The sequence below is a fragment of the Bactrocera latifrons genome, unplaced genomic scaffold, assembly GCF_001853355.1.
Source record: "Bactrocera latifrons isolate USDA-ARS-PBARC rearing strain unplaced genomic scaffold, ASM185335v1 scaffold_167, whole genome shotgun sequence".
Lineage (NCBI taxonomy): Eukaryota > Metazoa > Arthropoda > Insecta > Diptera > Tephritidae > Bactrocera > Bactrocera latifrons.
The window spans coordinates 79,703-106,437 of NW_017535152.1; the positions used below are offsets into that span (position 1 = coordinate 79,703).

At 40.6% G+C, this 26,735-nt stretch overlaps 1 protein-coding gene across 1 annotated transcript in view; it reads left to right on the top strand.

Moving 5' to 3' along the window:
- Positions 1 to 26,735, top strand: part of LOC108966623 (cadherin-related tumor suppressor) — a gene marked incomplete in the record, with an annotated part of 299,387 nt that overhangs the window by 20,396 nt on the left and 252,256 nt on the right. Inside the window, 1 exon segment of the mRNA XM_018929619.1 lies at positions 12,467 to 19,167. Within this exon segment, the coding sequence (XP_018785164.1) occupies positions 13,246 to 19,167 (5,922 nt within the window).

Genomic DNA, 26,735 nt, shown 5'->3' on the forward strand with positions numbered 1-26,735 from the left:
TAGGCAATAACGGGTGCCTAATTTTATTAAGATGCCTTGTTAAATAAAAAAGTTTTTCATATAAGGACTTGAGTTTGATGGCTCAGTTTGTATGGTAGCTATATGCTGTAGTTAACGGTTATCGGCGGGTTTCTCAAAAAAGTAGCTACTTGGTGAAAAAAAACTTGTGAAAAATTTCAGGCCGCAATCCCAAAAATTGTTCAACCCTTGTTCGCGCCTTAATAAATATTACACATAATGCATAAGTACTTGTATATGGCTATATACTACTAAATGCTATATACATATGTACATGTATATGTATATAAATATATACGTCTATATTTATTAAAGTCTTCAGACTGCAATATTTCATCAGGCACATAAATTTCAGCGAATATATTTGCACTTAAGACCACTTTACAGATACTTGCCACACACTTTGTGTCACTATGCCACATTGCGAGTGTGTCATTCAGAAAGAAGTGCAACATTCTTTCCGGCTATTTTACAGTTAACCCAATTTTTACAATCGTAAATTAATTACGGTATATATTAAAAATAAAACGGTTACTGTAAGGCTTGTTACTTAGTCTGCGGCAGTGTTGCAAAACGGCAAAACAAACATTAAAGTAACAATAGCCCCCCCAGAGAACATGTGAAGCAATTAACTGACTTCTCCTTTTTTATGGCGCACACAAATTTTCGTCTAACACGGCTGAGGCTGTGGCGCTTACTTTCAAATGAAGCGCCGCAGTTCAACGTACGTTGGGTATAATAAAATCTGAGTGAGGATGCTAGCGTGTGGTAGGGGGTCAAAGACATAGTAGGCATACAGAACGAAAACTGCGAAACTTAAACTGTAACAATAAAGCACACAACGACAACAACAACAACAAGTACAAACACAAAGATTGTCAGTCTGCAAATCAAGAAAAATGTAGCGCAGCATAAATTTTATAACAACAAACCAGTCGTCAGCAAAAAATAAAAAATACAAAAAACAGCAGCGAAGCTGTAAAAACAACAACCAACGGCGACTATAAAAATTGTAGCGCCATAAAGCGAACAGTTTAACAGACGCGTTACAAATTTTATGCTACCATTCTTGAGCATACTTAGCGCAATTGCGCTTTGACGCAGCCACCGTGCCACCGCGCCGCCGACTCGCGGCCGGCGAAGTGAGCTTTGAGCAGTGAGAAAATGTGACAGCGCCGGGAGACGCGCGGGGCCGATATGCAATGCGCCGTTCGGCGTACTTGACCGACAATTAAAAATGGCAATGAATTGCGTTAAATCAAGTTTGTTGCTTAAGTCTTCGCGGTGTGTGAGTGCGTGTGTTAGCATGTACGGAGTTTTTATTGGAAATATGTTGATATAAAATTGTGTTGCAAAATTTTGGCGAAAATGTAGCGGAGCTGTCGTTTGCTTTTTGCCATTTTTCTTTGTTTGGCGCGCACTCATCAGCGGCTAGCGGCTAGCGGCCAGGCGGCAGTGCCAGGTTGGTAAGCGGCGCACGAAATTGTCGAGTTCTCGCAAGAATTGCCCAAGAATGCTAATTTGCTGTAGACAGCCTTTTTCGGGTTATTTGGATGTTTTATGTCGCTGTCGTTGCTGTGCTGTTATGTCGTAGTATTGTTTTTGTTGTTGCTTGAATTTCAGTTTTCGTCTTTGATTTAAAGTTTTTTTTTTCGATTTTTTTTGGCAAGCTGCACGCATTCAACAAACGCTGGCCGCTTGTCTTTAATGAATTTTCGCTAAATTTCGTTTTTTGTGTTTTGTATTGTTGTTGTTGTATTTTTTTGTTTAAATTTTTATTGATGTTTGCAATTATTCGTTTTGTCAGCGATTTGAGCGCACTGACAGCGGCGGCAGCGTTCATCATAAAAATTGTGAATGCGCAACAGCAGCAACAACAACAGCAAAAACACTAACAACCATAACAACAATAATAACTATGCAACCACTCATTTGTACATTCGTTGCATGCGTGCGTTGCAACTTAAAATCAACTGCGAATTTTTGAAATTCACTTTTAAGCGTCTCACAGTTGCAACAATCATTTACGCAAAAACAACAAAACAACACGTGAAATCAAAATTAAGTGGAAATACAGGCGATGCATTGACAATGGACATATGTGGTTATCTGCTACCCAGTAGTGTCTACAAGCTGCGCTTGGCTTAATGACGGCAAAAGCTGGCGTATGGTGGCTTTGGAGAAGGGCGCTTGCGCAATGGCAGCGCTGAAGTCGGCAAAGAAGCGATACTTGCCGAAAAATTAAATATGCTCCACACATTGTAATGCTGATTGTAGCAAGAAAGTGCTTACGAATCTGGCTGGGGAAGTGGTCCTGCGCACAGTGCCATCTAAATTTTTATCAGTCTAAACTTATGTCATGACATGCCGAAAATTACAGCTCTCTTCTGGATCCAACTCCAAAAGTAAACGACGAAGTAAATAGTTGATACTCAGCTGCTACTGTTACGCAGCTGAAGTCAATATAACCACTTAATAATATTTTTTTGCGGTAAAATTCCTCTGAGTGGATTTTGCCATATCCAACTGTCTGCATTAAGCTAACTAGTCTCTCAGGTTTTCAGATATTGATCTGAAAATTTGCACAAGTCCTTTACTTTCCAAGAAACTGCTCATTTGTCAAAACAGGCGATATCCGATTACTATAAGCTATAGCTGTCATACAAAGCGATCGATCAAAATGCAGTCGTTGTATGGAAACTTTTTTCTTTCTCGAGATATCTTAACGAAATTTGGCGTATATTTTTTTCAAAGAAACGCTATTATTTTCGAAGAAATTATACAGATCGGACCACTATAACATTTAGCTGCCATAGGAACCAAATGATCGGTATTAAGTCCTTGTATGAAAAACTCTTTTATTTGTCAAGATATCTTCATGAAATTTTACATAGATTGTTACTCAAGACATCGATACAATATCCGAAATCCAAATTATTCAGATCGGACCACTATTGCATATAGCTGCCAAACAAACTGAATGTTCGAAATAAATTCTTGTATGGAAAGCTCTCTTATTTGTCAAGGTATTTGTACGAAATTTAGCGTATATTATTTGTGGAAGTGATGCTACAATCTCCGAAGGTATTATTCAATTCGGAGCACTATAGCATATAGCTGTCATACAAACTGACCACTCACAATCAAGATAAATGCCTTGGTGCCTATCTTCGCTTAACACAACACACTGTCTCTGCTTTCGCCTTAAAGCAACTCATTAAAAGTGGCTATATGTTTGCCTCAACGGTATTTATCGCATTGAAATGCGCAAGCTTTTGAGAATATCTTAAAATGCTTCTGTTTGCCACGCCGGGTCCTTGGCCATTGCTACTGTGTCCACCAACGATATTTGCCGAAAATTTAAGCAAAACAGGAAAACGAAGAACTACACACTAAACTTGCAGCATGCAACAAACGGCTGTACAAATATGCAACACTGCTACTCCACCCATGTGTGTACCTGTGTAAGTGTGAGTGCCCCGCACTGACGTGCGTTTGGTCTAATGTGAGGAGAAATTTTTGTGTGGCAAATAATGAAATGTACAACCCGCAAATGCCGCCAGCCGTCGCGCCAACAATCAACACAATCTTTTCGGTGGCACAAAAAGTTGCACGAAAGGCGCAGAGCAGGGTGAGACGGGAATTTTTATTAGGATATTTCGCAATTTCGGACTCAGTTTTCTTGCTGCTCGGACTCGGTGCGTTTTTTGCGGCCAACACTGCGGCGGCAACACACCCCTCAACGACTGTTGCATACGAAATTCGCGATTCGGCGGCGCTGCTACAACTTGTGCATGCTAAGAACAAATTCATCATAATTCTTGGTGTGCTCCTGTGTTGTTGTTGTTACGTTTGCCTTTCGCTCCGCGTTGAATGCAACAAAATGACCAAAGCAGCAAAGAACGCCCCAAAGGAGTTGCATATGTTTTTTGTGGCATATTTTGCTGTTGTTTTTGTTTTATAATTTTTTTGTTTTTTGTTTAATTTTCTCTCCCATTTAAGTTGCTGCAGCTGATTTCGGCAATGCTCACTTGTCGTGGCGGCTTCGGTTTGGTTTCTAGTGTGTTGTTTTTGTACTACAAGTTACTGTGTATGTGTGTGTGTGTGCGACTGCCGGATACAGTTTATGCTAAAGTGAAAATTTTAAGCGTCTCGAAAATGGTTTTAAAATTGAATTGAAGTTGGTAATTAAGAAGCGGCAGGGCAGGGCCGACAACAATAGCAACAACTACAACATGTGACTAATAAAATCGACAGCACATCATATTCGCATTTAAGCCACAAGCTGCACAAGCTGGACGAAAACAAAAGCAACAACTATATCAACAAAATTAACAACAACGTATAGTGCCTTCAAAATTGTTGTTTGTTGTTGTTAGTCGCATAAATTATGTGTGTGGAGTTTTTTCGATACTCTATTTTGATCATGGCTTTGTTTTTGCACTCAATTATGAATGCATGCATTTGTTGTTGTTGTTGTGTGCAATCTTAATTACAGCTCAGCAATGTTTTTAAATAATGGCAGCAAACTATACACGGGCATAGTTGAAAGGGCAGGAAAGTCTCACAGCGAGCAGCCAGTGTTGAGTCAACATTTTGAGTGGAAAAAGTTCGAAATTTTCGGAAATAAAAATGAGATGTGATTGCGCTGTTTCAACAAAATATATATTTTTTATATAATATTTTCTAATTTAAAAAAAGTTAACACTTTTTGATTTGACTATGACAGGCTCTAAAGGTCAATGACAAGTCATTACAAATTTTTCGCTCAGCTTTTTAGATATCGATCTGAAATTTGGCAACCGTCATTTTCTCCACAAAAAGCTGTTAATTGTCGGAATGAAGAATATTGGACCACAATAGCATATAGCTGTCATACAAACTGAAAACCAGACTCAAGTGCCTATATGGAAAGCTTTTTCATTTGCCGAGATATCTTCATGAAATTTGACAAGGGCCATTAACTTAAGCAATTGATGCAATTTCCGAAGAAATTTTTTGGATCTAAAGACTATAGCTTATAGTTGACATACAAACTGGACAGTCGAAAGCAAATGCTTGTATGAAAATCTTTTTTATTTGACGAGATATCTTCAAGAAATTTGGTGCGAATGATTATCCAAGGCAGCGATTTAATCTCCGAAGAAAATTGTGTAGATCGGACTACTATAGCATATAGCTGTCATACAAATTTACCGACCAAAATCAAGTTCTTGTATGGAACCTTTTGCATTTGTGAAGAATGCTCACGAAATTAACAATTTTTTTGTTTGCCTTTGGAACTCACCATTTCCCTTCTCCACCTTTCTCACACCACAATGCCGCTGCGTGTGCGCAGACCATGCTCGGCTGATTATGAAAATGCTTTTCGTTTAAAGCTTTCCTCGAGCATTTGTGCATTTTATTTTTTCATTATTCGCCATAAGGCACCACACTATCGTTCCGTTCCGCTCTATGATTCGACACGTGTGATGATTGCAACTTACTAAACTGTTAATTGCTGTGGCAGGTCGCATGTGATTACCGTTTTGTTTTCACGCTCATTAAGTGTTAATGAATTGCGCATAAAAGCGTCTATTAATTTGTCGCTCTGAAAGTAAAAGTTGGGTTTACTTGTTTATGAGAATATTGGTGTTTACCGGTAGTTTCTAGTAGTTGTGCAATGATTCGTTTTTCAGCAAGAAAACCGATACTGCGATTATTTTTGGATTCATTTGAAGGCGGTACCAAATATTATTTTTCAAGGCATCAATCGCCTCGGGCTTATCACTTAGACCAATGTCTTCACGTATCGCCACCAAAATTAGTCCAGCAGTTTTAAATCACCCGATCTTGGAGGCTACGACACAGGCCACCACTAAAAGTTGGCAGTATAGGTTCGCTCACAGCAACATGCGCCAATTCAAACACGACAAAAGTCATTAATCTATACCATTATGACTTCATTTTTGAAGAAATGTGGATCAATGATGTCCTCTGCCTATAAAATAGACCAAATAGTGATTGATTCATCACACCAAAAGTGAAAATATTGTTTATTAACGAAGCTAGTTAACCAAAAGTGAGCGAAGAACGCTGAACAAAGTTTTCCTGTGTAAATCGGGATCGGTGATTAACTCCTTTATGGGCCCATCCATCAAAAGCCGGCAAACCAAGATTCTTCCGCAAAATCTTCGATAAATTGAATGAGCATAGTTGCAAGTGGAAACATTTGAATCCACAGGCACAGTACAAAATGTTTTCGTCGAGAATATTAAGAATTTAAATCAGTCTCTCACCGTCGTTCTCAATCGTTGGACATATTTGAGATGTTGTTGTGGCGAATTTTGCGAAAAGATTTTAAGCTCGATTCGTCCAAAATGAAGTTGAAGCAAGAATTAAAGCCGCTTGACCGCCAGAATATGTTCGTGAATTGGGCTGAGCAACAACTTGTCAATGATCCGGAATTTTTTTTATCGAAAAATCATCTTCAGTGGTGAGGGTCACTTCTGGCTGAATGGCTTCGTCATTGTATTCCGAAAAATCAATCAGCCATACTTCTTTCGTGATGATCAAGACCGACACGTTATTGTGAATGGGAATCGCTACCGCTCAATGATAACCGAATATGTTTGACCCGAACTGCATGATATGGACTTGGACAATGTGTGGTTTCAACATAACGGCGCCACAAGTCACACAGCGAATGTCACAACCGATTTATTGAAAACCAAGTTTGGTGAACGTGTTATCGTGCGATTTGGCGCCGGTAGACTATGTCTATGCTATATGCCAACAAGCCAGCGACGATTGAGTTCAAAGAATTTGTTAAATATCTAACAAATCCTGTTTTGAAATCAGGATAATAACAATGGTTACCATAATTCTTTTGGAACTTATACCACTTTGCAATATTATATAACCTTTGAGCCTCAGTATTTGAAATAACACTTTCATGAGAGTTACGTCTGCAAATATTACATGTCTCCGGCTGCCTCAAAAACTAAAGCCTCTTATTTGAGCGTATTTATATTAGCAACAGTAAAGAAAAATGCATTTGAAATACAAAACACTAACTATTTTCGACTAAATTACAAATTTATACACCAAATGTGAAAATGATTTAACGCCAAACCGATAGGTCTGAACCTAAGTCAATAGAAATTCATTTTAAATGGATTTCGAACACTTCGAACGCGCACAGCAAGCCGAAAATCACAAACGACAAATATTGGCGCAGCAAAGCAAACAACGCCGACGAACAAACAACCAAACACACGGCAAATGCCACGAACAAGTGTGGCGTAATAGGAACAGTGCTCATATGGTGGCAATAAAAGTGAAATAGCCTGGACGCAGATCGGCGATCGACGATCGACAGCCATGTTAGTTGACACAGCAGACGGTGGACAGGTAAAACTGGCACAACGGCACAGCGGCAGCAAGGATTCAAACAAAATTCCTTGAATTTCAACAACTACATAGCGAAATTCCTGTTTTCGCTTGTCTGCCTTTTTTCGTGCTGTTCGACTGTTAGAGGTGTTTGATGTGCGCGCGCGCGACTGCGCGTCAGTGTGTTTGTGCTAAGATTTTAGTGAATATTTCTACGAACTGGCTGTGATGCACAGCAAAGAAAACATGCTCATATATACACACACTATACTCATATATGTATGTAGCGAAACATATGTAGAGAGCTATGTGAGTATGATCTGCAAAGCAGTTCGTTGGTGTGAGCATATTTGATGCTTGACTACATTGTTGCTTTTATTGGACCGAAAAAACTGTGTCTGCTGCTCCTGCCGACAGGCCCATGACGCGCAGCGAAAGGGTATAAAATTCCGCAATTGCTTACGAAGATTTGTGCGCCAATGACGTTGCCGCATGGTCTTACATTCGACTGCCTCTGCAACTCTTCTCCTCTTCTATTGTTTCTCTAATTTCGCAATTTTGCGCAGTGATTTTTGGTGGTTTCAATGTGCGCTTTTGATACTGGCGTGTTGTTTTATGTCTTTTTTTTCATTTGGATTTTTTTTGCGCTCCTGTTGCTCGTTTTCTCGACAGTTTCTTGTGCACTTCATTATCACTTTGTTTGCTTTGTGCAAGGTTTTTTTTGTTACTTGTAGCTTTGTGTGTTTGTTGGCGCAGTGTTTTTGTAGTGCGAAGCTGGGAACTTCTGCTGCCACTTGTAAGCAACGATTAGAATGCTGTTCTCTTGAACTTGTGAGGTTTTTTCATACACTTATGGCGTACTTTCAGTTTTTTATCCTTTTTACTTCCTTCTTCTTTCTATATCTCTTTTTTGGTGAAAAGTATTTGCTCGTACAATGGTTCCAAACTGGTTTTACCGTTGGTTTTTGGTCCAATAGGCGTTACGAGTGAACGTAGAAGTTTCCAAATAATTTCTATAAACATTTAAGAAGCCCCGAATTGATCCTTTTCTTAAAAAAAACTACTAAAATTTATATTTATAACATTATTTCGAAACTATTAATATTTAAAACATGAAAATACCTTAACTTCGGTGATTTTCCTGAAGATTTTCATATAATCACTTGACGTCGATCGTTCAATTTGAATGAAAGCTATTTGCTATAGAAGTCCGATCTAAATAATTTCTTATTAGATTGTACCGTTGCTTTGGAAAGTAATGTAGGAAAAAATTGGGGAAGATATCTTGTTAAATAAAAAGTTTTCCCTACAGGGAATGGATTTTGATCGATCAGTTTGTATGACAGCTATATGCTATAGTAGTCCGATCAGAAGAATTTCTTCATAGATTACACCATTGCTTAAGGCAATGACCTTTACCAAATATCGTGAAGATACCTCGCCAAATAAAAGTGTTTTCAATACAAGAATTTGATTTTGATCGATCAGTTTGTATGGCAGCTATATGCTATAGTAGTCTGATCTGAACAATTTGTTCAGCGATTGAATCATTGCTAAAGGCAATTTTCCGTGCCAAGTTTCGTGAAGATATCTCGCTGATTAAAAAGGCTGTCCATACAAGGACTGAATTTTTATCGATCAGTTTGTATGGCAGCTATATACTCAGTTCTTAAAAACTTGTGCAAGGTATATAAAAGTGTTCTAAATGTGCTATAGTACTCGTATTAATAGTATTTATTTACGCTTGAGTGTCATACCATTTCTTCCAAGCAAATTATATGCTTGCGTCCGACCAAAAGTCCTACTAAAACTTCAGCAATTTTCTACTCACACTCTCTGTCTCTGGATTTTTAATAATTCCGCCATTTGTTATTTATCTGACAACTTCCTTTTCACACTTCTATATCCGTTCTAGAATCTCTAAAAGCCAACACTTTCATTGCCAAAACAAATAAGCAGCCTTCACAGCGCTTAAGGTATTTGCATGCGAGCACATGCAAATATACATATATACTCAAAATCTGGTTATAAATCTGGTTAGGTGCACCTAAGCAGCCGAGACGCGCAAAAACGCAGACTGGACTGCCAATTTCTATTGGCATCCCAAAACCATTTATACCCAACTTAGACAGCCAAGCAACGCAGACAAAAGATAAAACAAGCGAAAATGCCAACATGAACAAGAACCATTCATTAGCAGCAGCCACACAACAACAAGCAGCCGCTACTTATACAAAAAAAGAGTAGCAAGCAAACTAAAATTCACCGGTGAGCGCAATAGTGCCGGACGCGCTGGTGTTGGCTGCTGAAAACCACACACCGAAGTCGCCGATACCGAAAAAGGTCCAAAAATATAACACGGCAGCAATATGTGTTGGAGCAGCGCCGCTGTTTGTATTGGCAAATTGTTGCTGTGGCGATCATTTTTATGGCTGCGCTTGCTTTGTTTTGTTTTCGTTTTGCCAAACGCGTTCATTAGCAGCGGCAGCGCGCATCAAACTTCACTTGTTTTTGTTTGCTATAATTTAGTTGTTCGATTTGGTACACATTTTTCAAGGATTACTCAAATTCTGTAGAAAAAATCGAACACTGTGAAATAGAGCAAACGTTTAGCGCTACATTTTGAGCTGGAACGGCAACATTTAATTAGGCTGTCTGGCCTTGTGATTATAGCTTAGAATATAAATATGGTGCAGGTTGTATATTTGAAAATTACGCATAAATTAAACTAAACGATTAAATATATGAATGTTTATAGAAAAATGTGTTACGTTTAAGGATGAGCTCTTAGCGGATGTTTAAAGCGCACTGTGTATGCTTGATCCGAAGCTATACAAAAGACTTAAGCTGCGATCTCGATAACCTGTAAACTGGTTATATTAGGTTGTCGAAAAAGTCTGGCGGTATTTTTGCGGTACTTTTATTGAATTTTCAATTGTTCATAACATTTTTTTTTATGACTCATGCCCAGCTCTTGACCGATGCTACGGCTGCTACTTTGCCGGTCTCTTTCGACCAATTCAGCGATTTTATCGCAATTTTCGGCGACAGGCCTTCCGGAGCGTGGCACATCTTCGACCACCTCTACACCAGAACGAAAACGTTGAAACCATCGTTGTGCGGTGGAAATGGAAACTGTATCGGGTCCCTAAACTGCACAAATTTTATTGGCCGCTTGAGATGCATTTTTGCCTTTATCGTAGTAGTACTGTAAAATATGCCGTATTTTCTCTTTATTTTACTCCAAGTTTGCGACGCTATAACTCACGAACGACTTAAAAGAAACGACAATCAGTCAAACAAGTGTTAGCGTCTGAAATGATCTTTCCAAAAATGCATGACCCGATGTGAGGAATAAAACTATTAACTACGCGCTCTCAGCGCCAACTAGCGCAAGACTTTTTAGACAACCTAATAAATAGATTAAAGGCTATTTACTGGACTTTTTGTAAGTAAATTGTGCTGTAAACCAATTTTTAACAGTTTGGGAAACATATAAGTGGCTACTTATAATAATATTTGTAAGCAACTTATACAAATATATACATACACACATGCCACTTCAGTCGCTAGAGGCACCAATCCTAAAATAAAATCAGGTATCGAAAACTATAAATGTGATAACTGTATTTTTATATTATAATAACTAATTTTCATTCTATTGAGACAAGTCATTGTTCCCGTATCGTGCGACAAATTGACTGTTGCTGTACTTGAACTTAATTATGTTGATTTATGGTGTTGAAAATAGTAGCGCCAACTTGTGTGGCTTGTTTAGCTTGGCTAAGCGCTTGAACGCGCCGCTGATTAGCTATGAGTCGGCGCATAAGCGCACATGTTTCATGCTTGGAGAGAGCAGAAAATATTATAGATGAATGATGATGAGTATTTTAAGAAAATCATAAACTTCAACAATCATAAACTTCTATTAGCAACGGAGCTAGTATACCCTACACAAATAAATTAGTTTCTGTACAAGAAAGCGATTTTGTGCATTCAAGTTGTATGGCAGCTGAAACATATAGAGGGCCGACCTGCAAAATCTTCATATATTGTGGTGTTATTTTGGGCGATAAGCTGTACCAAATTTCAGGAAATTATCTTACCAAACAAAAAAGTTTTTCATACAAGAATTTGATTTTGTTCGTGCAAATTGTATTACAACTACATGATATAGTAGTGCGATCTGGAACATTTCTTCAGAAATTGTAGCGTTGCATTTTGTGATAAGCTGTACCAAATTTCATGCAGATATCTTGCAAACCAAAAATTTGTTCATACAAGCATTAAATTTTGGTTGTTCAGTTTGTATGGCAGCTATATACTACGGACATTCAATCTGGAAATTTTCTTCAGATATTGTGACTTTGCTTTGGGTAATAATCTGTATAAAATTTCATTAAGATAACTTGCCAAACATAAAAGTCGTTCATACACCAACTTGATTTTGTTCATTCAAATTATATGACAGCTATATCATAGGGCAATCCGATCTGGAAAATTTCTTTAGTTATTGCAGCATTGCTTTGAACGATAAACTGTACCAAATTTCGTGAAGATATCTTGTCAAATTAATAAGTTTTCTATATAAGAATTTGATTTCGATCGTTCAGTTTATATGACAGCTATACGCTATAGTTGTCCGATTTGCTTTGTTCCGACAAATGAGCAGCTTCTTAGTGAGAAAAGGCCATGTGCAAAAATGTAGAACGATATCTCTATATGTAGACAGACGGATATGGCTAAGTAAAAGCATATATATTGTACTTTGAAAGACTCCTTTGCTTACTTTTGGTTGTTACAAACTTCGTGAATAACCCAGTGCGAGGTATATAGTATATATGCATGTATATTTGTATATATATATACAGTTTGTGTTAAAGCATAATAAGCTTTATGCTCTTAATTAATGTGATAATTGGCTTAGACACAGCTAAGCGCTCTAACTAGTAGTTGTAACTACCGCCTCTCGTTTGTAATGAGTTATTATAAATATATATAATATTATTTTTATAATCTTCAGCTACAAAGATAACTGCTTTCTATTCTAATTCGCTCATATTCGCTTTATTTTCAGATTTTTTTAATGACTTCTGTGTGATTTCCGTCGATTTGGCTGGCTTCCTGTCACCGCCATTGCAGCGTTGCTCGCGTAAGTGCTAAGTGCAAAAAAGTGTACGTACCAACAACAACAAAGTAGCTGAAAAAATACCTAAACCTACAACAAAACAAGAAAATAAGTGAAAGAAAAAAGTGAAAATCGCATGGCGGCACTGAGGCTGACGGACGACGTCGTACCCTCATCATCATAAATTACCCAAAGTATATTTATAAAAGTGGAAAATAGTTGAATATCGTACACAAGTGTTTAGTTGTGATTGTGTTTGCATAAGCGTATGTGTCTATGTGTGTGTGGTTTGTGTGCAATAGTGAAAATGTCTGAGCGGCGGAGGGGAATAAAATGAAACCAATCGCCAGAACTTATCGCATTGGGTACACTAATGGCCTCGAGTTTGCGCATTCCACAGCGAATAGAAATCGAGCAGCAGCAGCAGCAACAACAACACAGCGAGCAACACATAAAGCAGCAACAGCGACTAAGTGTTTACAACAAAAGGCAAAAACGTGAGCGAATTCCAGAAGGCGCAAACAATAAGCAGCAGCGCACAGCAAATAGCACAGCGTCACACGGGCGTAGCGTACTCAGCGAAGTCCGCATACCACATAGATTACAACAAATACAAAAACAAGTGCAAAAACAACAAAAACTATTGCAAAAGCAACATAGTGTAATAAAGAACAGTTGAGGAGTGTAAAGGACCGCCAATTGGCAGTCTTCAAAGGCGCAGCCACATTATGATGTGCTGCAGCAACGCGAAATATTTGCCTGCAAACGTTGCGCACTACGCTGGACGGCGACGCGGACAAGCCGTCAAACTGGTCACGGCCACAGACGCAAATGCGAGCGCAGCAGCACAGACGCGCACTTACAGCATGACAAATCAGCCAAATTGTAACGATATCTTCATTTCTGCGATTGCCACAAATGTCAGCCGTCCGGCCGTACACAGCAGGCGCACTGCTGGCGTTAGTTTCCCTTTTTCCACAACAGCAACACGTGCAACAAAGCGCACCGCGAAGCCGACGAGCGTATTAACCGGCACCGTTGCTCTTACTGTTGCAGAAGTCAATGCAACGCAGAAATTTCAAAAAACACAAGAAGACTGCAAAATTACGCCACAAACGCGCATAGAGTCGGTACGAACGGCTGCTTATGCGCCAGCAGCAACACGTCAGCGCCAACATAATTTAGTCTTAAGCAAAGTTGTGCCACTTATTTGCCTGATATTTGCGCTGTGCGCTTGGCCAACGCCATGCCAGAGCCAACGCCAGCCGCCAGGTGCATATGGTGCAGCGGTTGGTTTTGGTGCGAGCGCGTCCGGCCCCATAGCACACTATAGTGTGCTGGCGTTTCCACGTCGACGCTCCTCGGCGGGTGCTGACGGTGTTAGCGGACTGATGCAGTCGCGTGCGGTGGATACGAGCGCACAATTCGAGGTGTTGGAGGGCCAACCGCGCGGCACAGTCGTCGGTTTCATACCGACCAAACCCGATTTCACTTACCGTTTCAATGAACCGCCACGTGAATTTACGCTCGATCAGGTGACGGGCGAGATAAAGACGAATATGGTGTTGGATCGTGAGGGCATGCGCGATCGTTACGACTTGGTTGTGCTCTCCTCGCAACCCACATATCCAATTGAGGTGCGTATTGTTGTGCTGGACTTGAATGATAATGCGCCCGAGTTTCCCGAACCCAGCATCGCGGTGTCGTTCTCGGAGAGCGCGGCCACGGGCACGCGCCTGCTACTGGATGCCGCCACCGATTGCGATATTGGTGAGAATAGCGTTACGGATGATTATCGTATTGTGGATGGCAATGTGGAGGACAAATTTCGTTTGGCCGTCACAACGAACCCGAGTGGCGATGTATCGTATCTGCACTTGGAGACAACGGGCAATTTGGATCGTGAAACATGCGGGTTTTATCAGCTTAACATATCGGCGCGCGATGGTGGCGAGCCACCAAAATATGGTTACCTAATGGTCAATGTTACCATTGTCGATGTCAACGATAATCCACCGATATTCGATCACAGCGATTACATTGTTTCGCTAAATGAGTCCGTACCGCCCGGCACACCTGTATTGCAGGTGATGGCCTCCGACAACGATCTGGGTGATAATGCTAAAATCACTTACTACTTGGCCGACACCGAACAACAGTTTACAGTCGATCCCGAAACTGGCGTCATTTCGACCACCGAATTGCTGAATTGTCCGCAACAGAATTGTCAAACTTACGCACGTCCGGGTGCGAGTTGTCCGAAGAGTTGTGTTTTTACGGTATTCGCGCGCGATCATGGCTCACCGCGTCAGGATGGACGCACTTACGTTACCGTGAATCTGGTGGACACTAACGATCACGATCCGGTCATACGTTTTCAGTATTTCCCACCGACCGGCACATTCGCAACAGTCGATGAGAATGCGGCCAACGGCAGCGTCGTTGCGGCCGTCTCTGTGGTCGATATGGATGAGGGACTGAATGGTGAGACAAGCTTACGCATTATCTCTGGCAATGAGTTGGGCCACTTTCGCTTGGAGAAGACACCGTCGTTTGATATTGTGCGCGTTAATGGTGTGTTGGATCGTGAGGAAATTGGCAAGTACAATTTGACAGTTGTCGCCATCGATAAAGGTGCACCGCCGCGCACAGCGACGGGCCATCTAATTATCCATGTCAACGATGTCAATGATCATGAGCCGGTATTTGAGAAGTCTGAGTATTCGGCAGTGCTGAGTGAATTGGCACCGCCGGGCACGTACGTGGCCTCCATTACGGCCACCGATGAGGATACCGGTGTTAATGCTTTGATTTCGTATGACTTTGTTTCGGGTAATAATAAACAATGGTTTGCCATTGATTCGACGTCCGGTTTGATAACAACGCAGGCGGCATTGGATCGCGAAGTGCAGGACAGCGTCGAGCTAAGCATTTCTGCACGTGATGGCGGTCCAAATCCGAAGTGGGCGTACACACAGCTGAAAGTGACCATACTGGATGAAAACGATGAAGCACCGCAATTCTCGCAACAACACATCAACGTTACGCTGAACGAGAATACGCCGCCGCAGACATTGGTCGCCATGCTAACGGCCGCCGATCACGATCAGGGCACTAACGGCTCGGTGACATACACACTGGCGGGTAGTGTGGAGCGCAAGTATCCACAACAATTTGCGCTCGATTCGCTCACTGGCCAATTAACGACGCGCAGCGTACTTGATCGTGAGACAATTGCGCATTATGAGATTTTTGTGATCGCACGCGATCAGGGCGCACCACCACAATCGGCCACGGCTACTGTTTATCTTAATGTGGAGGATGTCAACGACAACAGCCCAGTGTTTTATCCCAAGAATTATTTTTATGCGTTGCCTGACGATGCCGGCGACAACCACCACCAGCAACAGCAGCAGCCACTATTGAAAGTCACTGCCAGCGATCGTGATGCGGGCGATAATGCCTTAATTACCTACCAACTGGAGTCAGGTGGCGATGGGCATTTCGTCGTCGATACATGGAGTGGCGCGATAACGTTACGCGCCGGCAGCAGCACCGATATACGCCAATCGCCGAAGGCACTTTACAAGTTGAAAATTTCGGCAAAGGATCACGGCGAACGTCGCAGCGAGCTAGATGCAGTGGTGGAGATTGTGTTGCAATCCAAAATGGAGTTGCTCGAGTTCGACTCATATGGCAGTTATGAGTTTCAAATTGTCGAAGATCATGAACAACAAGAGGCCGACACAGGACGTGAGGTGGGTCGCGTTCAGGTGAAGTCACATGCTGGTAAAGCGACATTGCCACCCAACATTGAGTATACGATCGTCTACGGCGATGCGGATGAGAATTTTGCAGTGGATCGGCGCACCGGTCGTATACGTACAGCGCGCCGCATTGATCGTGAAGAGTTGGCGCAGTATCAGCTCACTGTGGCGGCGCGCACTGGGCTGGCGTATGGCAAATGTGTGGTGAGCATTGCGATTGCTGATTTGAACGATAATGCGCCGATCTTTGCACAAGATCGTGACGGTGAGATACAGTTGCCGGAGAACGCGGCTGTCGGTCAAGAGGTTTACTTGTCACGCGCACGTGATCGCGATTCGGGCATGAATAGCCGTGTCACCTACACGCTCACCTACAATCCCGAGGAGCAGTTTCGCATTAGCGAAGCAACCGGCGTACTACAATTGCAACGTCCGGTGCGCGCTGCACCCGGCACCATGCTGCATGTAGAGCTGGCGGCCACAGATGGTGGCACGCCGTCATTGTCAACGCGACATAGCATCGATGTGCTCATCGCCGATGTCAATGATCATACACCTGTGTTCGATCACACATCGTACGAAACATCGCTGAGCGAGTTGACCAAGGTGAATGCGCGTTTCTTTGCGCTAGCCGCCAGTGATGCGGATCTTGGCGCAAACGGTCGCATCTCCTACGACATAATCGAGGGCAATACAGAGCGGAAGTTCGGCGTCTTTCCCGACGGTTATTTGTTTGTGCGCGCGCAGCTAGATCGCGAAGAGCGCGACTATTACGCGCTAACAGTGGCATGCCGTGATGGTGGTATGCCGGCGCGTTCCTCTGTGGTGCCGGTAATCATACATGTCATCGATGAAAACGACAATGCGCCGCAGTTCACAAATAGTACCTTCACCTTTAGCATCGCAGAAAATGAGCCGGCCGATTCGTTTGTCGGCAAACTAACGGCGGTGGATCGTGACATTGGGCGCAATGCAGAGCTGATTTATGCTTTGGCAACGCAAGAACAAGACTTCAACATCGATATGCGTAATGGTTTCATAAAGACGCTGCATCCATTCGACCGCGAGGAGCTCGTACAGCGGCGCAGCGGCATCGGTGTGGGTGGACAAAGCAACGGACAGTCAACGATTGGCGCTGCAAGCATAGGCGACGGTAATAACAATGGCAATAACTATGTGCTTTTGGAAGCTGTCGTTACGGATAATGGTGCGCAACGCTTGCACGACAAGGTCAAAGTGAAGATAATCATAACAGATGTCAATGACAACGCGCCACAGTTTGTACGCGCTCCTTACCGCGTGCAGATATCCGAAGGCGCTGCTGTCGGCACACAAGTAATGCGCGTCTATTCGATCGATGTGGATGAGGGCCTGAATGGTGACGTATACTACTCGCTTGTCGCGGGCAACGAAGAGGAACGCTTCCTTATGGATGATGCTACAGGGCAGCTCTCATTAGCGCGTTTGCTAGATCGCGAGCAGCAGTCGTCGTACAAGCTGATTGTGGTGGCACGCGATGCCGGTGTTAAGCTGCAGCTAAGCACCAACACCACAATCATAGTTGAGGTGTTGGATGAAAACGATGTGGAGCCACAGTTTGCGCAGACAGCGAGTGAGGTGTCTGTGCTGGAGACGAGTAGCATCGGTACGGAATTGATGCGCTTCCATGCCACGGACTCCGACTTGGGCGTAAACAGTCAGGTGACCTATAGCATCACGGCCGGCAATCGCAAGGACACTTTCCATATCGATGCCATTTCCGGTAGCCTTTACTTGCACAAACCGCTTGATTATGAGGAGACTACCGTTTATCATCTAAATATAACCGCTGCTGATGGTGGTACACCACGCCTGGCGCACACAATTGTCTTCACCGTGAATGTGGTGGATGAAAATGATAATCCGCCAAGTTTTCCAAATACAGCCATTGTGCGCCAAATCAAGGAGGGTATTGCCGTTAAGACTCCCATTGTTACGGTAACTGCCGAGGATCCAGATTCCGGTTTGAATGGCAAGGTTACATATTCGATCACTAAGCAGGACCCTGAACAGACGGGTGGTCGTCACTTTGGCATTAACACTGTGACCGGTGTCATACACACACTACGTGAAATCGATCGCGAAAGCATCGACACTTTCCGTTTGACTGTTGTCGCCACCGATCAAGCTGAATCACCGGAACCCCAACTATCTGCTGAGAAGCTTGTGACCGTCATCGTAGAGGATATCAATGATAACGCGCCCAATTTCGTATCCATGAATGCGGCCATCCTGCCAATGCAGTCAGCCTCGGCCCAAAGCCATTACTATCGTGACGGCCTGCCGGTGATGCATGTGCATGCACGCGATGCCGATTCATCCAGCAATGGTTTGGTCACCTACGAAATGGTTAGCGGTAATATGGAACTCTTCAAGCTACATCGCAATACGGGCGCGATAACGCTACGTAAAGTCATCGATCAGCCGGAGGTGCGCTATCAGTTGGCCTTGAAGGCGACCGACGAAGCGGTGCAGAGCGAACGTAAGAGCACCGATGCGTATATAACGATCATAACGACGGGCACGGCGTCGGGTCCCACGTTCGATCAACGCGAACAAAGCGGTTCGGTATACGAAAATGAACCGACCGGTACCAGCATATTGACTGTGAACGCACGCCTAGATGGCGCCGAAATCGAGTATTACGTGACTAATGTAACGGCAATCGGTGCTGGTGCGCGTTCGGGTGCGGTGAAACAAGTCGATCGGCTCTTCGATATTGATACAAAACTAGGTATATTATCAACGGCAAAGGAGTTGGATCGCGAAGCCGGACCGGACACCTATGAAGTGGAAGTGTATGCGATCGCATTGGGCGGAGTGCCACGCACAACAAATACTAAGGTAAGCAAGCTCTTTTTGATTTTGTTTATGTATAAATATAAAAATAGCGTGTGCAACGGGATTGGGACTCAGAATTGTAATTCGGGATACTAATTCAGGATTGTGGTTCGGTATTGTAATTCGGGATTGTGACTCGTGATTGCGATTCGTGATTGCGACTCGGGAATGCGGTTGTGGATTGTGATACGGGATTGCAATTCGGGATTGTAATTCGTAATTTTGATTCGGGATCTGCGGATTTTACAAGTTTTTTTAGTCAAGTACTTAGTTTATTTGTAGGAAAATGTGCAGCTTATTTGGGTACCTATTAACTACAGAATCCCGAAAATTAAGAGTTAAGAAAATTTAAGAATCGGTATTCTTTTATTGTGACCAATTTTTTTTATATACTGAACAGCATATATTAAGTTAGCCACGAAGTTATGACCCTATAAAATATGTATTTGATTGATCAGCTGGGCGAGCAGACTTGATTTCATCATGTCTGTCTTTATACGCGCACTATTCCCTCACTTTTGGAGATATCACTCAGAAATTATGCACAAGCGCCTTGCTCCTCAACAAGCAGCTTACTTGCCAGAACCGTCGATATCGGAGCACTGTAGCATATAGGTGTCATATAAACTGAATGATCGGAACCAAATGGTTGTGTGGAAAACCTTTCCATTTGACGAGATATCTTTACGAAATTCGGCAGAAACTATTTGCTAAGGTAGTGATAAAATATCTGAGGAATTTTACTAAATCGGAGCACTATAGCATATAACTGCCATACAAACTGATCGACCAAAGTAAAGTTCTTGTATGAACAACTTTTTTATTTGACGAGTTAAATTAATGTAATTTGTCAAGCATAATAGCCTAAGATAATGCTAGCATATCTGAAGAAATTTTCTAAATCGGAGAACTATAGCATATAACTGCCATACAAACTGAACGACCAAAGTAAAGTTCTTGTATGGAAACTTCTTTGCTTGTGGAGGGTACTTTGGCTTCAGTTAACGTCTTTTTTGTTTTTTATAAAAAAAAATATTCGCAAATTCTTTTATGATGCCAAGAAGTATATATCTTATCTATACAGAATATATAAAATATCCAAAAGTCGAACGCCACAAGTTTACCTTTTCATAGAAAACAATTTCAACCGTCTTCATTTGGCTATGCTACAAAACATTTACTGACAATAATCATCGCCACATTTGCTACACATAATTCTTAAACATATACCCAGGTGGGTGTGTGCGTGTGTGTATAGTACATTTGTTGCTAACATAATTGGCAGCAGTAACATCATTTCTGCTTAGTCGCTTTTTTGCGCTACTAAAATGGCAAAAATTATGCCAAGCAACATCGGTTAATTAATTCACTTCGACTCATTGTAGCGCATATAAATTCTTATTAGCACCTTACAAAAACCGATTGGTCAAGCGGCTGGTAGTTGGCAAGTAGGCGCGCACATATGCAGCAAAGAAAGCAGTAACAGCGAACAATGTGTAGCATGCAACATGAGCAACAAACAACAAAAAGTAACAGGCACAAAAACAACAAGGAAACGATACAAGCAGGCAGCAAACTATAACAGCAGCCACAACAAGAACAAAAACGACAACAACAATTGCAACATTAACAACCCCAACAACAATAGTGATTGTAATGCTGTGTCACAGTGGTGCGCTCATAAGCGAATAACAACAATCAAAGTGTAACAACAACAACAGAAATACAACCAGCTAACCGCATTAGCAAACATGACGCTGACGGCTGCGACTGCAACACACGTTCGCGCATGCGCATGCAGGTCTCTGTAGGTGCTTGTGCGTATGTTTATGTGTATTTTTTGGTTTAATTCTTTGTTCGCTTGTGAGTTGGCTATAAATTTTAGCAAGCAGCCATAAACATTTAAGACCCTACAAATTGTAATTTGCACGCACCGTATGCGAACGCATGAAACGCGTCACAACTCAATTCTTTTTCAATGCGCACACATGCAACACAATACATAGACGCGTGCACGGCAACTATATACATGTGTATGTATGTATGAGTTAGTCACAAATGCATTTTCAAACACCACTTTCTACTTTTTGTCCACTGTTAGCTCAGCGCCGACTATGCTTCGCTGCGACTTCGTTTTGTTGGGACGCGGCGCGGCGCGTTGCGTTGCTGTGGCAATCATATTCTCCAGAAATCATAATAAATTCCAATGCCACATTTACATACAGATGCAGTTGCATATTTCGCATTACGACAATATTATTACATATATACACACAAACATTCGCGGCCGCTCGGGCGCATCTAATCGATTCGCCTTGTCGCGACATTTCCACTAAGCAAATCGCTTTGACTTCAGCTGGCACTTGTTATTTCACTTCCAATTCCATTACCGCCAATACATTTGCTAAACAGCAACAACAACAAGCGCAATAACAAAAGCAACAGCTTTATCKGCAACTCATACACATTGCTCGGTTCCAGCTCAGCCGCGCGTTCCACCTCAGCCACAGCGCTCTGCGCCAACCCACAACGCCATCTTACATTTTCACAGCAATTATTCCTGCGACATATGCTAAAATGGCTGGCTGACTAGGACTAGTTGCATGTATGTACGCGCGCGCGCCACATTGGTCAGAGCGTTTTAAGCATGCGCGTCGTAGTTGGCTATCACCGGCTTGTATCGGCGCGTTCACATACACATGCGCGCGCCTACCAACACTCCGGCAATCATGTAATTTTGTACACTTTTCGCCAGTGAAATATCATCTGCAATGATTTTTTACTGCCTCCGAGGTGATTTTTATGATTCCTCACACACTCACCTTGCATGCGCCCATGAACTGCGCCGCTTTCCGCTCTTCCATCCACGAAGTGCGCTTCGCTCTTGATCATCGCTTGCCTGCTGTCTGCTGTCGTCGTCGTCATCGTCGAGGTGTGGGTAAACTAATGTCATTGCATTGTAGCTGCAACATAAGCGTCGCCAACTTGCAACAACACTGCCGCGCGCTCTTGCCGAGTCCATATACTATGTAGTCATACAAAGATTCAGGTGTTTTTACTGCACTAGCACGGTGCACACATTCGCGCGCGCTGCTTTGTCTTGCCTTGTCTATGCTGTGGGACAGTTAATGTTGCTGGTGTCGCACGTTATAGCAATAAATTAGTTCGTTATGTTTATGTGCATTTTATGGCGTCTAAATTAGTTGCTATGTATGCGTACACACTTTTCCACAGTCAGCCTCAGCGTCCTCGATTATATTGGTTTGCTGCTTTTTGCTCTGGCTATACGGACGATAAGCAGCGCACACCCAAATCTCTTGGAAATGGGATTCCATTAGGGATTTTGCTTAGCTTAAGTGTGTTGCATGTACATTTGCGTTGCCACATCACATTAATGCGTACAAATGTTCATTTGTGGCAAAAAAATGGTTTTAATGCGACATGAATAATTTGTGTGTGGGCAGTCAAGGTGCTGGGAGATTTCATATTAACCGTTAGAACAATTACCGGAAGACATACAAAATGAATATAAATTAAATTTGCATGGAAATTGTTGAGGTGCAGTGCCATATATCTAGATATGTTATATACTGATGCCAATAATGTTTGGTTCATACTTCAGAACAGATAGAAGTGATATTTCAGTTCCGTTACAATTTTTTCATCCCCATAGTTGTTACTGTTACCAATCTCAGTACTATATTTTGCATACTTCAGCATATATTGGACCGATATTTAAATTCCTTTAATATGCTAGTATTTTAGTTCCTAATAGTTAATGCTGTTATCGATAAAATTTGTTCAAGTACATTTTTATAATTAAAATATCGGTGTAAATTTTTCGTATTTGATATAACGTACATATGATTATTTTTGATCGATTATTATCGATATATAAATTTTATATATCGATATTTACTAAAGTTTGTTACATAAAAAATGCATTTTGTTTTTTAGATTAAAATAAATTGTAGTTTGTAAGTATTTCTAACATTATCTAGAATATTCAACGCAATAATTTTTTTTGCTATCGATTATTATCGATATATACATCGATATATTTTTTTATTGATATATACTCATGTATATATACTCTTAAAATTGTATTTTATTATGATCGATATATACACGACATATCTATATATCGATACATACATATATAATTATCGATATGTACTCAAATTAATCCTTTAGAACAGATCGCACCAATTTTTTAATGAGATCAACCTTACTCCTATGTAAATACCATGTTCGTATTTTATCATAGTTCCGAGTTATTGCTGTTATCGATATAATTTTATTCAAATATAAATTTTCAGTATTTTTTAAACAATTTTTGTTTTGAAATTTTTTAGATTAGACTAAAAAGTAGTTTTCGATATTTCCAACATAATTGTTGTTATCGATATGTCGCGATAATTGTACCCTAATTAAAATTATCGATATATCGATTTATAATTGTTAATTATCCATATATACTCAAGTTTTGTAGTTAAAAATGGTAATAACGCGCAAAATAGATGTTTGAATGCGTCAGTTTCGCATTGTCGAAATGTTGTATGCATATGTATATTTTTTTTCCAAATTTTTATTTTAAATGTTTTGTATTAAAATAAATTGTAGTTGATTAATATTTTCAACATTTTATAAATTTTTAAATTCTTTTTGTTATCGATTATTATCGGTTTATACATATGTACATCGATAAATATTTTTTACCGATAAGTACTCAAGTTTTTTAGTTACTCAAATTTAATTTTATTATTACAAATATATACATATATTGATATATCGATACATACTATTATATTATCGATATATTCCTAAGTAAATTAATTATCGGAAGACTTGCTTATCCATATATGCTCAAGTGTTGAAGTTGAACCTGATATTTTGAAATTTTCTGGAAATTTTAACTTTATTCTTGTTGTTATCGATTCTTATCGGTATGTACATCGTTATATGTTGAAATTTTGGCATTAAAATAATTGTAGTTGATAAATTTGTTCAACATTCTCTAGAAGTTTTAACTTAATAATTATTTTTGTTATCGATTATTATCGGTATTTTATCGATAATTACTCAAAGTTGTTGGTTACAAAAATTGTATTTTATTATAAATATATACATACACTGATATATTCATACATATATGTATTTATTATTATCGATATATTCTGAAGTGTACCAATTAGCGCAAACCCGCTAGCTGGCATGTTTTGAAGTTGAACCCGATAACGCATATCGATACTGGCTTTATGTCACTATATATATTTAATTTTTCCATTTTGAGACTGATAATCGACTTTTGTTATCAATATGTGGCATGATTTTTGAAGTTTCGAAACCGAAATTTTTTTTTATTATCGATATATGATTTTGTTTTGTTTACATAACCCGAGAGCTACTTTTATTATCGTTTAATAAGCCATAACTACCGATATGTATTTTTTATTATATCCGGTAGTATCTTTCATTGTCAAACTTCGTGGCAATTAAAACACCCGGTGATCCACAGACTCTTCGAAATATGAAACCAGTTTGTGTTCTACAGTTAAACTTCAAAAACGAGTAAATTGCAATTGTTGTTGGTGAAAGTGGGTTTATTTCCGCCGATTTCTATAAATAGAGGCATTAAAAAGTGAATTAGCAAATTTAGAAAGGCACATGCATATATAGTTTTCCTAAAAGAGTTGAAACTAACTAAATAATATTTATAGGAGAATGGTTTTCGGCTTTCATATGCTTTCTGTGTGACCCGAGTTGCTAATCGTTTGAAATTATCTCCACAGTAACTGTTTTATTTTACCGTTTTTGAACGTTAAATTATTATATCGCCACATATATTTCACGATAGTATACAGCAATACACACACCAATGCAAATAATAATGTTCTAATTAAAAAATTATATTTTCATATTTTCCAATAACTCATACAAAAAGCAGGCATTAAAAAATCTAAAAATCTGTGCTGTAAATACACGAAAAGAAAATCACCATTCACTGTTTGCACCAAAAGCGTTAAATGCACCACTACACATGCGCAGCGCCTTTCTTTTTCAACGTTTATGCGCCGCCTGAGCTCATTTGCTTGCATTTTCTTTATTGCACAAATATAAAATTACCGTAAATGGCATTTGGCGCTTGGTTCATATTATTTTCAAGTTAAATTTCTGTTTGCTTTTAGTTGTCCATTGAGACAACTATTTTTCTACTATAAATATAAATATATTTATTGACTCGTAGACTTTTTTCGCGCTGACCCACTTGTGGCCGGCAAGTAGTTACTTTGGCACCTGTCAGTGGGTGCCCAGCCTCAAAAACTGCAAGTCGGCGCATATTTATTGCATGCCACAGCGATTTGTTTCGAGTTTTTTCCCCTCATTGACATGGAGTCCAGCAAACTCGTGTAATTTTACTAAATGCGCAAACAAACATATTTTACATTTAAAGATAATTGTGCTGAAAAAACGCTGTTGTTGTTAGCGTGCCAGTGCAGTTTTTCTTTACCGTTACTCAAGTGTAGCAATAACTCGTAATTTGATTGATTACGTTGATATTTACAGTTGCTTGAGCAATCCCTGTAGTTTAGTTCAAAATGTTGTTGTTCTTTGTGGTTTGTAATTTGGCTTAAAAAATTGCTAATGCGTGTCTCTCCCTTATGTTATATGATTTTCTTAAGGTTTATAGACATACGAAATTTATTAATATACAAAAATATAAAATTCGTGGAAAAAAATTATAAAATCGGCAGCGATGCTATAATACATTCCCTTTACAAATACAAAATATTTCTTACAGGAACTTAATTGCGATTGATTTTCTTCCGCTGCGACTGCGTATTCGGTAGAGGGTGTTCCTAGCCAACGAACGAGCGGCTGGTCAGGGTGGCCGATCAAGCATTCAGCAAATCCAACGTGAAAACAATGCTCTTTGTCTTTTAAAGGTCGCGTTCACCATGAATTTGTTCCTCCTGGACAAATCGTCAATGCCAAATTTTACGTGGTAGTCCTCAAGAGACTCAAATGATGGGTCAATCGGGTCCGACAAGACATCGCAGCCAATTGGAAGTTGCACTACGACAACTTCCGGTTCACACCGTCTTTCTTGTGAACAGCTACCTATCCAAGTGGGGCAACCCAACGCTTCCGCAGCCGCCCTACAGTCCAGATGTGGGCCTCAGGACTTTTTTCTTTCCTTGCCGTTTTTCCTTTCATCGCCAGTGATAATTCGTTTGAAGACATCCTGGTAGAGGGAAATCATTGTTTTACAGACATTAATGCGACGATGTTTTTCGATAAAATTGAGTAATTTTCAAACCATTCGTGCTTTCACTTTTCTTAGGTCCAAATGATCTTTCAAAGTAGTTTTCACTGATCCTTCCGATATTCCACCGCTGCCAGTAAAATTTCAGACTGTTAATCGTCGATTCTCAAACACCAAATGTTTTATTTTATAGACATACTGATCATCAGTTGATGTTGATGGCCGTCCTGCACGTGGTTCGTCGTCAAAGCGTTGTCGACCATGTCGTTTATATTATTATTCTATATCTCCAATGAAAAGGACA